This window comes from Haliaeetus leucocephalus, unplaced genomic scaffold (assembly GCF_000737465.1).
Source record: "Haliaeetus leucocephalus isolate CR32 unplaced genomic scaffold, Haliaeetus_leucocephalus-4.0 Scaffold384, whole genome shotgun sequence".
Classification (NCBI taxonomy): Eukaryota; Metazoa; Chordata; class Aves; order Accipitriformes; family Accipitridae; genus Haliaeetus; species Haliaeetus leucocephalus.
In genome coordinates, this window is record NW_010972820.1 from 6335236 (window position 1) to 6349701 (window position 14466).

The 14466-nt window shown below is 39.1% G+C and overlaps 1 protein-coding gene across 1 annotated transcript in view; it reads left to right on the forward strand.

Annotated features, from left to right (window-relative positions):
- LIN28B (lin-28 homolog B (C. elegans)) overlaps window positions 1-14466 on the forward strand; it is an 83233-nt gene that overhangs the window by 1108 nt on the left and 67659 nt on the right. The window contains exon 2 of the mRNA XM_010573384.1: window positions 22-209. Within this exon, the coding sequence (XP_010571686.1) occupies window positions 22-209 (188 nt within the window). The remainder of the gene's footprint in view (window positions 1-21; window positions 210-14466) is intronic.

The following is a 14466-nucleotide window of genomic DNA, read 5'->3' on the forward strand; positions in this document are numbered from 1 at the left end:
CCGCCTTTCCCTCTTCCTCAGCAGGGGCGAGTAAAGGTGGAGACGAGCCCGGGAAGTTGCCGGAGCAGGAAGAAGAGGAGGAATCCCAGGTTTTGCACGGAACCGGCCATTGCAAATGGTTCAATGTGAGAATGGGATTCGGGTTCATCTCCATGAGCAACCGAGAGGGAAGCCCCTTGGAGTCTCCAGTTGATGTCTTTGTACACCAAGTAAGACCCGTTTTTGACTTCCACCTCAGCCTGCCACCACATTTGGTTGAGCTCAGTGGGACTCCGGTTTCATGTGAAGTAACCTATTTTTCCTAGGTATTTAGGTACATCTGTAATTAAAAAGTTGCCTTAGGTAGTGGTTTTGTTGGCAGCATACAGTTTGAGTAAATAAGGTCGTTAGATTGCGTTTAGTCTCTGTGGCTGGAGATTTGTGCAAAGGGATAATGCTGTTTCTTCCTATCTTCCTCCTTGGTTAGAAAATTCTCCTGCGCGTTTTATTTATTTTCAAATGCCACACTTTTATTTTTAACAAGGTTTATGTCATATGTCACCAGACTTGCCAGGAGCAGATATGCCTTTCCTTGGAAACTGATTAAAATTAAGCTCGGAAAAGGATAAATAAATGTCGGTTTTCATTCAGATAACGTTTGACTACAATTTTAAACGCTTTTCTTGTAAACCTCGGGTTGCTTTTTAAAAGCTCATCTGAGATTAGTGAGTGAAATTAAGACATAATTGTAGTGTTATTTTGCAGTAATTCAGACCTGAGAGTGTCCCTGTGGTGATAACACTGAAGTGTGCATGTGGCTTGGTCGGTTGATTTTTAAATATTCCTTCCTAGAAAAAAAAAATGTTACGATTAAGGAATCAGACCAAAAGCAGCGTCTCTGTAAGGCTGGTGGGGACTGAAGGGGTGTGTGGCCGTTGTTTTATTTTTAAGCACAGCAGCGTGAACGGTGTTCGTATTTTGAATGTGGAAGCTGGTATGAAAGCCTTCACGCAAAGGAGTTTCAGATGGAAGATACGTACAGAGTGATAAAGTTAAGAGAACTTTTCCCAAGGTGTGTAGCGTGGTTTGTGAAGAAGGAGCATGTGTAGACCTTCCCTGGTCCTTCGGTTAGTCTCCAGTTGCAACAACGCTATTTTGAATTTCACCCGTTGTCTCTGTGATCAGAGAACAGAAGAGTGGTATCAGGTAAAGAGACCATTTTGGGTTTGGCTAGGGCCACGTTAGGAAGGCAAAAAGGCATCTTAACTTTTTACGTGGTTGTCCATTTTCTATGACGTTTGCAATGACGGGGCAGGGGGTTGTTCCATGATTCTGTAGTGATTCCCTTTTAATGTTCCATTTGATGGCCTGGCCTTATTTTGTGGTAACTTTCATCAGGCTTTTTCAAAGAATACACCTTTCATTAGGTTAATAAAAAGGTGACTGAAACTTGGAAAGAATGCTGCTGCTGTGGCATGTTGCCTTGCTCCTTGCGGTGGTGGAGTGGATTGCTGATCTTGCCGTCTTACATGTACACTACGCCTAAGGGCCTGCATCAATATTAGCTGCTTCTATTTGGAATTATGTACAAAGTGTAGAATCCAATAGTGAACTTACTAAATTTTTACACTTCCTGCTTTGTACTGGCATATGCGGTGCCCCCCTCTTTGCTGCTGCCTTTTCTTTTTAGAACAGAATGAATGAAATACTTAGCAAAGAAGGACCAGTCTTCCTCCTGTTTTTTCCCCCTTTCTTTCCTTCTTTGTACCTTTTTAAGTCACGAAATTGCTCTTTACAGTTCTATAAGTTTACTTTATAGCTAAAACCCCTTTTTCTAGATCTAATTTTGTGTTAATACATGTCATTCTTTTTGCTTCTCAAATAATAGAAGACAAACATTTGAAGCATAGCAGTGTTGTTAATAAAAACTGGATTTGGAAACAAAGATATTCTTAGACCTGTTGAAATAGAGAAGTGTAGAACTGCATGATAATGTGATACATTTAAGTAATACTAGACAAGGTGTGCTGTTCCATAATGGAAAGTAGTCATAGAAACTAATAAAAAAGTATGTGGTAAGTTTGGAAGTCACTATTCAGTTGTGTCTCCTAAAGGAGGGGACAAGAAGGAAATGTTAGACATGTTTGTTTACACTTTAATAATCTACAATTTGTCGATATCCTTAGGTTTCTAAGACATATCACAGTGTAAAATGCAGTGAAAAATAGCATGTTTCATTGCATATAAACTGTGCACCTCAGTCATTTTGAGTATTAGAGATAATCTTACTGAGCAAAGCTACTGGTATTCTGCAATGGATTGTTCTTGCAACAAAGAAAATACGCTTCTTACCTTTTTCTTTCTCATGAAATCTAGGATATACATAAACTTCATAGTGACATGAATCTTCTTTCCATCAGTCAAAAGCAGAATTTTTCTGTTTAATGTAATTTCAGCGTACATTTTAGATAATTTATATTGCTATATAGAATGCTCTGTGTTAGCTGACTGGCTGACCAGTGGTAACAGTAGCAGCCAGAGCATAAAAATGTCTTTAAATCAGTAATGTTATTTAACAGTGCTGCTAGTACAACGGAGGCTGTTGCCTGGACATTGATTGGATGCTATTCCTATTGGTTTTATTAATTTGAAAAATTTAGTCATGTGAAAAGGTCTTTTCAAGGCAAAGATGTTAGTTTATTAATCTGTTGAAACAAAATATTGCTGTTCAAAACTGCTTTGAAGACACTTCATCATTTATTTAAGCGTGTGCACATAGTGTTGCATGCATTCACTCATTCTGCAATGTTTGTAGCTACTAGTATCATTTTATAGAATCAGTCTAAGCAGAGGAAAGAAGCTTCTATCTTACTTAGTCCAAGTCCTTTCAAAGCTAGCTTGAACCCTGCAACAATATTTTTACTTCCTTATCTTTTACCTTTTCTTGGTGAGGTTATGCCCAGTTTATGAGATCTTGCTATGAACAAAAACTTATTGGATGTCAAGTCAAAATTCCTGTAATAGTTTAAGCTCATTATACCTAGACTTTTGAGCTTGCAATAAATAATTTTGCTTTCTTCTTGGAGTTCCCCCTTGGTTGTGTGCAGATTGTAGTCAAGTTTTTATAAAGTCAGTGCTTAGCTAATTGTGTATATTTATATATTTTCAGAGGACAATGCTTTTGTTTGGACTTCTCTTCCCCTTCACCCAATGAAAGTTCTGTTCTGTTCATGAAACAACTGCAGTATTGAGTTTTTAACTCTACCTTTTAAGTTCTTCCTTCACTACTAATGATTTTGATTGATCTTCTCTGAACTACCTTCAGGTTGTTGTTACCCTTCTGGTAATGAGGTACCTAGAGCTAGATGCATTATTTAAGGTAGAAACACGTCAGCCATTATATATGTGCATCTGTGTGTGTGTGTACAATGTAAATAGGGTACACATACAAACATTTACACTCTTGTCCTTTTTAGCTTTATTCTGATACAGCTTGTATGTTTAAGTCATGTGTTTCAGTCATTCAGTGTCATAAAAATTACAAGTCCTAAGAACTATTTAATTTTTCCAAGACAAGCCATGCCCAATGCAGCAATGTGCCTAGTCCACTGTGTTTCTTTTACAAAAAAATGAAGAGTAGCGATGTTAGTCCTCTGTAACTCTGTTAAATCCAAGGAATGTGCACCTTACTGAATTTGGCTCAGTATTGTCATTTGGACTTTTAATAGGTTAGCATGGAATGAATAATAGAGCTTGCTTCTCTTTTATGATGTGAATTCTGCACATAGTTATATGTGAACAGCTCTTGTTAAATTTTAGAAAAAGATCTATTTGTCAAAGGGTAGAACAGACTGGAGAGGTGGAGTGAAACCTTTTGTGGTGCACATGAAAAAAGGTCTTCATTGCTAAGAACTAAGAAGAGCTCAAGCTTTCATAAAATCGGAGAAAAGGATGATGTTTGTTAAAATTTTTTTGCATGTTCAAAATTGTACACAACACTTAGATACACACAACTTTTTTGGGTGCTGGCAGTAAGGCAAAAATGCTGCGGATTCTTCTTTGCACACGTTTTGTATGGACTGTGTTAGAAACATGTCTATTTTCCTTTGCTTACCGTGAAGCACAGATGTCACAGATGATAATGAAGGGTAGGGTGCTGGATGTAAATAGATGCAATTAAATACATGTTTGTAAATATCAAGGGTTATAATTTTACGTTCTGTTTCTGAGTAATCTGGTCTTTCAGGATGAGATGGATTGTTCACTTCAGAAAACATTTGTTGGGACCTGGCTCTGTAGTCCAAAATTTTTAACGCTTTAAGGGATTGATACAGGATTTCTGAACTGGGACCTTAAACATGATCCTTCTTTGGGATCCTCTTTTATGAGATGGGGAGAGGAAGGAAGGGAGGAGCAGCATGCAGGAGTTGGTGTATTTTGTTTCCTCATTAAAAGGAACATGGTTGGTCTGAAATTTTTCACTTTCATCTGAACTTTCTTACTGTTACTGCAAGTTACTGCTATTACAAAATTTGATAAAAATGGAAGAGAGCCTTTTTTCTTTTCTCATTGAGTCCTTCTACACTGCACTATTATTTGTATATTATAAATTTTGCTTTTATTGTTGCAAGTACCTATAACAAAAGAGGGAGGGAAAATTACTGAGACTAGTCAGTTATGATTGTAAACAGAAGAAATGGAAAATTAGACATGTAAACAGCATCTGAAAAGTCTTTTCCCTTAATTTGACTGACCATCCTTTTTGATAATGAATCAGATGCCTATTCTTTAAATTCCTAGTATTTTAGCCACAGATTAACTACTTTTTCTAGAATAAAGTTGTGCATGGCATGATACACTGAATGTTGACTTTCTTATATTGTGATACATGTGAATCTGCTTTTGCAAGGATGCATTCATTCATCTAGCACATCTTTTCCATTTCTGCATTATTAGGAGCCTGTAAAAAGCTACTTAATTGCTCAGGGTAACTGGAAGTTCTGGGCAAGCAAGTGGGGTCAATATTATATTGCTCCTTATTGTTAAATATGACATAGCAATGCCCATTTCAAATACAGAAGTCTCCATGCAGAGTATGCTATTACAAACTTGTTATCTTTGACTTCTGCTGGGGACCAGGCAAGCCCAGTCCTAATCAAAACAAAAGTGGCTAGCAGGATTTAGAGAGGGAAGCTGAGGAAGGAAGCGAATGGGGAGTAAACGTGTGTCTGCAGTGAGCATATGTATCAGAGATCCGGCAGAGATCAGACCTGTGCTGAAGATGTGGGTGTCAAAGTCTGCTCAGCAGCCTCAATGCATGTAGAATTTGTAATGGGTAACTGTTGGAGATCTGGAGCCAAGCTTTGGCACTCACCAGTTGTGTTGGAGCATACAGAGGAAACTGACTTTAAATTATGGGGACGGTGGATTTGTGGTGTGGAGTGGTACAGCCTTGTTTGGGATTTTTTTTTTTAATTTATTTTGGCTATTAATTAGGCCCAGTCCTGCATTTCAGATCCTACCTATGGATGCACAGGCAGATGGCAAAATATTTCACTGCGGGCTTGATGGTTTAAGATGGTTGTCTGAAGAAACCTGCAATTTGGTATTTAAGTTATGGAGCTGCCATCTGTGGAAATACCTTCCAGATTTCATCCGTTTACATCTAAACCCAACATTACAGTGCATTTTTATCAATAGATGTATGTAGTGTTTAAGTGAATGGCAAGTCCCATTAAACCTAAATGCTATTGAATCAGATCAGATTTTGCTGAAGAAGCTTAAACATTAAATGTTGACAAGCAACAATCACAAGCGGCCCAAAGACAGAGGCCTGCAATAGGACTACTTTGTCTTAAGAGAGATTTCCCTTTTCAGCAGAGCAGTAAGTACACCCTTTCCAGAGCATGCTATCCTCCTTTTCTCCAAGACTGAGGAAGTTGTGCATAGGGGTTGGGATACTGGAAGGAAGAGGTTATTTTGTCTGGGGCACAAACATAAGATACCAAAGCAGATATATGAACCAAAGCTAAAAGGAAATGAATTGTTAAATTGGGAAAAATGTTGTTGTTGTTGCTTGTCCTGGTTTGCAACTACATTACTGAGGTAGTAACTATATCTAGAGCCATCCAGAGTTTTGTTTCAGATTCTTTACAAAATATACTCCCATGTAAATATTGTTTAATTCATCTTCCCTGTGTAACCCATCTCAGTAAAGGCCTGTCGTCTTTCCCCACTGATTACCAACAGAAGCAAAATTAGGCCCATCAGTTTCTACAAAGGTGTATAAAAGTGACCGTAAAGGTATAATTTAAGTAAGATCCTAGGAACCTAGAAACCGGAGGGTAAAGGCCATTTATGGTGTTTCTTAAATGAACACAAAGAAATAAGGACATACCATTTACATTTTTCATTCCCTGTATTTAAGGGTGCTTTTTTCCCCCCTTTTGTTAAATCGGCTGAAAGTTAGCATGACTGATAGGAGGGTATTATGTGATACTTAGCTTTTTCTAAGGGACAGTTACTCAGGACAGGTCTGGACTAGCTTTTGCTTTGTGGATACCACTGGTGAAAGCAGTGAATCCTTAAATTGTTCTTACATTAGCAGAATATCAGTAAACGCCTCTGCGTGGAAGGTGAGGAAATGCTCCTGATTGCTCGAGCATATTTAGTTGAAGAAATTGGTGTCCAGGCTTTTCCTCAGATTATTCTGGCTGGTCCTGACTTAAAATGGGGGGTTAACTCCTTGGGAGATGGCTAGAGTGAATTCCAGATCCCCACTCCAGAGGTGGCTCAGCTGCTTGCAGAGCAGCTGTGGAAACTGCTGCAAGTTTTACAGTCTGCTGTATTAAGGAAAACTGGCACTGATTTTGATTTTTTTTTCCGAACATGCAAAGCTGTAACATGCAGCAGGTCAGCAGCTGCTCTGCAAGCAGCTGAGTTGGCTTTGCAGTAGCAGTGTGGTGAACAGGTGGAGGTTGAAACTCCTACAGCTACCCTTCTTGGTGGGAGTCCTACAGCCATGATTTTACTTTTATATTTGGCAGGAGTACTGCTGCTTAAGTAAGCTTCAAGAGCTTTTATAGCACTCTCCCTGTTGGGCTAGCATAAGTGCTTGTGAAGCTGCACAGCAAACCCAGCTGGGGAAATTTGGGGGTTTGTATCTGATTTTTATCATTTTTCATATCAGAGAAACCCCATGATCCCCACAAATAAGGGTGGGCAGTGTTGGCACCATGCTCAGGGTGGCTGAGGATGCAAACAAGCAGCTGCCAGGCTGAGGTGAAGGTATGTATAGGAGGAAAGACAGCTGAAAGCTACTGTCGCAGATATGTGAATGAAACTGCAGTCTCCTCTGATGCAAAACAGCAGAATACTGGCATTACCTTCAGCTGGGGATGGAAAGACAACAAAGTGTTAGTGACTTTTCAAGAAAAAGGGCACTTGTGAGTATTGGAATGAGTACAAGCATCTAAGCTCTCCTTGGAAGTGGAATGTTTTGGGAATCTTTTTTGGGTCGGTCTTATATGTTTCACTTTTTCTTGTTTTATTGATTACAATTAAGCTGTGGCATTGAAATATATTGAATTGCAGTTTTAAAACAGCACTATTTACAAAACAAAATGAAAAAATTAGGATGCATTTTCGATTGTCATTTCAATGACAGTAACTTGTGTTTCTTCTACAGAACAGAAGTAAGTATATTTACAGGGCATGTTCATAATAATTCGGATATATCTTTTTAGGAGATAGGTGAGAGAGCTTAGTGAAATTAGTTGATAATCTGAAAAGTATAGCTCCTTAATTATTCCATATGTATAACTTATATATTTGAAAAGTTATTTGTCTGAGAGTGTGTAGAATATCCTTGTTCTATTATCAGTGCAGGAGTTGAGAAAATGACACAGATACTTTCTATTCCAAAATCCTAATCTAGTGCTAGAATTACATTTTTTTGAAGGAGGGAAGCTGAAAGGTTTGTTTTGGTTTTGTTAGCATCACAGGTTAATATTTTCACCTGTTAATATTGGTTAGCAGGTAAAATCTGAGTGAATGCATATATAATCAACATTTGGAATATATGAATTTGCCTACAAAATAGAAGTAATATTCCATGACTACTACAGATCTTATGATGCTCTGTTAGGAAATGCTAATGTTATTACATTCATAAGTGTGTACTTCTCATGAACAGAGCTGATAGTGGCTTTTCCATCAAAGATAATCTGTTCCCAGAGAGGCCCTCTTCTAATTAGTCATGGTAATTTATAGGTATGCAGCATAGAGGGATTTTTTTTTCTAGATTGCTTTTATTGTAGTGCCACTTGAGGCTACTTTAACATTTGTGTTATAACTTTCTTTGTTTATGGTCATATAAATACATGCACCAAAATAATCCCTGGGCTGAAATTGAGAGTAAAAGCGATAGCCCTTGTGTACTTTCAGTAGACTAGAATAAGCATGAACTTGCCTTTTTTCAAAGTACAGGTGTCTTTAAAATCTCTTAATAGTGCACATGCGCTATAATTTTAAAAATGTTTTATTTCATTTTACAACTGTGTTTTGCAAGCTAGTAATCAAAATCTTGGTTGGTTTTATGGGCTGTTTGTAATAATACAATCTTAGTGGAAATATGGGGTTTTAAAAAGCCTCTGCTGACCATGTGTAGTAATTTCTGAATATTCTTAGACTTGTTATATTGGAAATACTAGAAATATATTAAAGTTTTAATATAGGACGTACCTAATAGACCCAAGCTGGCTTCTGTAGACTTTGGATTACACCCTTAACTACTCCCTGTCTCTTACATGAATGCTCTTACTGGAAGTACGTAGTTTACATCCTTTTGGTTTTGTAAGTGTGTAAGAGTGCTTTTTGTGGTCGAAAACTTGAGGGCCGTATTGTGATCTGATTTGTCCCCTGTATAGTGCCTAAAATACAGAGTAGTCAGCTAGGGTTTGGGTCAGTGCTGCTAATTAAAAGTTAACTTAAAATTATACAACTTAACATAATGTGTATGCATGAACTTGACATTTATGTAACTTGTACATACTTTTCACAATATGCTACTTTTTTGTACTGTGAATGTATAATATTCAATGTCTTACCTAAATTCACCTGACCACTAACCTGCCAGTCTGCTTTGATGCAGAGCTCTTGGGCTCATAATGATGTGGGTTTTTTCATCTTCCTGTTGAAAAATGGCTAAGTCCCAAATCATTCCCTCACAGGAGGAAAGAGTGGTAGAAGTAGTATGTGAAATGCTCCCAATGCGAAAAAGACCCCTCACCGTGGGTGCAGGCAGGTTCCGTTGAAGGGGACCCAAGCTCACCCTTGAGTGAAAGCGCCTTGGGATCTTGAACAGCAGCTCTTCAGTGCTCTGGAGACAGTTGGGGCCACCTGTACAGGGCCTTTCAGTTCTGGCAGGGGTGGTGGGAGGCGGTAGGTATTGCGAAAACTTCTGAAGAACTTTGTAACTGCAGTATTGTCTGTCTGTGGCAGTATTGTGTGTCTGTGCTCACAAGGGGAGGGATGGGAATCCCCCTGCAGAGTCCTTCACCATGTGCCGTTTTCCCAAGCCCCTGTGTTAGGGAGGTAGAGACCCCACCCAGATACAAGGGGGGTCACTGACTCGTGGGGAGGGGGGAGTAGCTGAACCCTCCGTCCAGGCGGGAGCGGGGGTACAGTTCACAGATTTGGAGGCATAGTATGGTCCTCAAATATTTGTAAATGCGGTTAGTCAAAAAGTTTCCATTTCGCCACAGTGTTTAATAGCTCTCCACTACAGTGATTAAATTCTCATTTGGCTGTGCCAAACCTGCTTGCTTTGTCTGCTTCATTGCTTGTTTTGGGGGGTTTGCGTGTGTCTTAATTAAAGAAAGCATGTTACGTTTGTAATAGCTGTTTTATATGAATCAAAATCACATTTGCTTAATGTCTTCGTGTAGCATGTTTTGCAAAAACCTGTTTTAATGTATGGGAAATGTAGGGTAGAAGTTAACCCTGTAAGGAATGCGTGGTTTCTTGTATAGGGGTCTGTGTGGCTGTAGCATGCACGCCGATTTTAACTAACAGGACATTCAGCAGGGCGTCCTGTTCATTGTGTGTGATTCGGGTTTGGAAACTATTGCAACCTAGAAACGAAGAGAAAAGTAAAACAATTTTGAAAAGTGTTTTTAATTGGCTTCAGGAATTAGTGATAATTGTTAAAGATAGACATTACTTGTAAGGTCATTGATCTGGTTGTGAAGCAGATGCATGAACAAACAGTATCAGAAATGAAGAGTTTCTTTATAGAGAACTTCGCATGTCACTATCGACTTTAAAGGACTAGTCAAAGAGGACTGTGGGATTGAACTGTAGGTGATAAGAGAGCAAAAGATTTTAGAGGTGCATTGTCAAGATGAAAATCATGTTCAAGATTTTAACGCAGAAACATAGTACATCTGAAGATTAAATCATTGCTTAGACTAGTTGGAATAGGATTTTGTTAGTATTAATTCATGCTTTTGCAAACACTTAATGCAGCAGTAAATACCACATCTTTCACTAAGGAGTGCTTAATTCTCCTGGACTATAGTCCACTAAGAAAGCAGGCTATCAGATTCTCCTCTTAACAATGCCTTCTCTTCCTCAAGAATTAAAAAATTCTACTAAACATTCAAAAATCTGATCTATCAGATTTATAAATGTTTAAAATCATTTAAATTCAAAATACTCTGGTTGAGAAGGTTCCTTTAAATTTGATCTTGTCTACATTGTCTTCAGTAGAAATTAGCAAAGACCTTTGTAAAAAAATAAAAATGCTTTTTCCATTTTATATGATGTATTTCCATTTAATGACTACGTAACATTTTTGCAAGGCAGCAAATACTTTTAAAAATTAATCTGCAGTCTGCTTTGAGCAACAAAATCGCTTTATGTTTAATAATGTGATTGGTGGATTCAGTTCCCCCAAAGAATTTTTACATGAATCTTCATTAATTTATTTTCATGAAGAAATTACATATTTTTTTAAATGGGAGGTTATTTTATTTTTGTAATATAGTAGTTTCTTTATTGATAGTTTATTGGAAAGGGATAGCCCATTCCATGCTTATGTGGGTTTATCGTTAATCTTCTTCACACAGATAGTACCTCTTCCTTGGATGATCATTTCTTTAACTGGTGACAACTGTAAATGGACCAAGATTAGACTGTTAAAATGGCTACAGTTGAAGCATTGTCCTTTTGCCAAAGATTATTTTTAGTGTTCATGATTTGATAGTATAATCAATGTTTAACATTATCTGTGATCGCCTACATATTAATAGTTTTTTTCATATAGGTATCAGTAATTTTTAAAAATTATATATAAAGCAGTACTATGCTTTTATAGTTATATTTTGTTTTCCTTTTATCCATATGTAATTTAGTATTTATTCTTTATTAATAGTATGTCCATTACAAGGAAGCTAAACCAGCACTGACCACAACAGGTGTCATGAAATGCACCTACTGTATATTATATTCTCTTGAGAAGTATTGAGGTAATTGGCATAAAATGATTGATTTTGCTGTAATGTTTCTGTTTTTAGGATGATGAATATAACCTATTTGTTAAATTATTAAAAACTGGTAAACCTTAGCTTAGTTTCTGTTTTCTTCCTCCATCTGACTTGCATTTTAAAGGTACAGGATATTTTAACTACACTTCAAGGACTAAATGTTACTAAGAGATGAAATGTTGAGCCAGGTGAAATCAGTGAAATAGTTGTCAAGAAGTTTCAATAGGTATGCACAATTTCTCTCAAGGATTTTTTTCTGATAGAGTCATTTAGGAGCTTAGATATTTAAAACAGAAAAGTTTAAATAAATGCAAGGGGGTTTTGCATGTATAAGCTATCATTCAGTGTGCATGTATAAACTATCATTCAGTGTGCTTGTTTTTACTGTTTGCAAGTGCTTCACAACCTTTAAAATGCCCCCAAAACTAATTATATAACAGTATTATTTGTATGAACTTATATTGAATGTTCATCTAAATTTCTTGCAGCACATTCAGCTGTGCCACGTACATCAAGAGAAATGTGACTCCTTTACATCTTATGTGGCGGAAAATACCCCATTGGCTTCCTTTGTTCGTTTTCACCAGGGTCTTCGTTAGTTTAAGTGTAGCTTTTCCATTCTGCGGACAAAGCTTTTGAAATTCCTGGCATTTCAGGTCTGAAAGAGGACTAACTTGGCAGATAATTATTTACTGATAATATGCAAGAGAACAGAAATGTGTACTGATCTGTGGCTTTCTCCACTTAAGTTATCATGTAGAAAGTTTAGTATGGGTTTTTTTGTTGTTGTTTAATACCAGTGGTTTAGCAAAGTTAATCTGAATTTGTGTGTCTTGCTAGCGCATTGTTCTTCTAGGCACACTGGCATCTCGTTACCAAATTTTTAAAGATGATGGACAAAAAAAGCTAATTATCTCCTTTTATTAAATCTGCATGGAACTAAGTTATCAAACAATAAGGGTACATGCTAAATACATATGAAAGACAGTAATCCTTGCTTCCTTTAAGAATTGGTTTGTTGAAAAATACTGATTACATTATTGTAAAATAATTGCGGCACATGTACTAGACAAAATATCTTTGTGTCAAAAGCAGATGTGCAGATTCTGAAATGTCTGGTTTCTAGCAATTTGACTGATTTTATAAAGAGCTTTCTGGTAACAATGTTGCTATTAAAATGTTACCATTAAAAAACTACATTCAAGCATTAAGAAATGAAAAGTAGCAAAATTAATTTAGATATTATGCAAAAAAACCACAACAAAATATTCATTATTAATTAATACAAGATCTCTTAAATATTTGCATACAAGCCTTGTTTTCGTCTTCTACAGTGTTCACGCCTATTTCAGGAAAGACATTTAACAATGTAGGTCAGTCTGGATTCTGCTGCATAAAGGAATGGCAGAGACCGATGCTAATTGTAACAGTGGTTTTTATATTTGTCAGTCCCCTTCTGGATCAGTGCATTGCAAATCCATATAATTAGTATCTCGAAGGGGCCAAAAGTAAAGATTCTGGGTCTTAATTTTTTCCGCTTGCCGAAAAGATTTGCCAGTTGGCTGTTGACTTCTCTGCTGTGCTACAGTTGGCGTGGATGGAAGAAAACCTCTGGTCTGGCAAAGAATGAGCTATGATTTTTTTCTTGCACGGATGTTGTATTTATTGCGTGTTCAGTTGGCAATACTCAAGTAGGGCAGGTTGCTTCTAACACAAAAGTTGTCTTGGACTGCTGTGGTCATGAAGGGACTATAGGATAAATGCTGTCAGTACCTCTCTTCCTTTAAAAGGTGCATGAAGGGAATCGGTGCAGATTTTTGTTGTTGTTGTTCTTACGCCTATTTTTATCTGCGATCATCACTGTGAACATAAACAACAGCAAAGCATTACCACGACAGGGAGCAAACGACCTGAAATCCCGTTCTCAGTTACAAATTTATAAAAGGCGGGTTAATGGTTTGGCTGATGTGAAGAGGGATGGTTCAGTTCTGCTCCTTTTCGTGCCGGTGGCAGAGCAGGCGGGAAGAGTGGTGGTGGTGGAGGGGGGGTGGTCTCTGTCTAACGCAGCGGTGTAAACCCATCGCCGGTTTTCACGCCTGGCTGAAGAACTGAGGTAGATGAATTGAGGTGGGCGACTAGGTATTTGCAAGCGAGGTCCACCGCTGCTCCGGGGGTTTCTTTCTCAGCAGGCCGCGTACCTGGGAGGCGGTGAGCCGGCCGGGCCCGAGGGCCGCGCTGAGGGGCCGCCGGGCGGGCGGGAGCCTCCTTAAGGGCGGCAGGAATGCGCGGCCTCCCGGCTCAGGTTGCAGGCCCTCGATCCAAGCGGGGAAGCCAGGGTCAGGGCTATTCATTGCCTATCGCTTCCTCGGGCCGTTTATAACCCGGTCCTCCCCTGGTGGTTAACTGCGGCCCAAGAAAGCGATTGATGCGAGGGAGTCAAAGATTTTCTCCTTGTTGCCCTCGTAATACGGTTTAAATTGTTTTTTAAAAGCAAAGCTAAGGTAGCTCACAGCGCAGAGGCGTGGTTAGCGTCTGTGAGAAAAGAAATGAGGATAGATCGAAACGGCCGTCGGAGGGTCCCGGCTGTGGAGGGGCAGCGCCTCTGCCGCCCCTGGCCGTAACGCCGGCGCGGGGCAGCGGCGACGATCACCGCTTCCCGCGCCGGAGGAGCAGTTTACCGTCAGCCACAGAGCGAGTTAACACGCGGCAAACGCCAGTTAACGAACTGGCAAAGGCACGGGTTCTTCCCGGAGGTGTGCCACCGTTCGTGCCGGCGCTTGGCAGCATCTGTTCATACGGGGGGCTACCGCAGACACAAACGCTGTTAAGCTGAGCCGGCGTTAAGGCGAGCGCCCAACGCTTTCTTGTATCTCGGCGCCCCACGCGGGGGGCCCGGCCGGGCCCGCGGGGCCGCCCGTCCCCGCGCCAGGCCCCGGGCCCG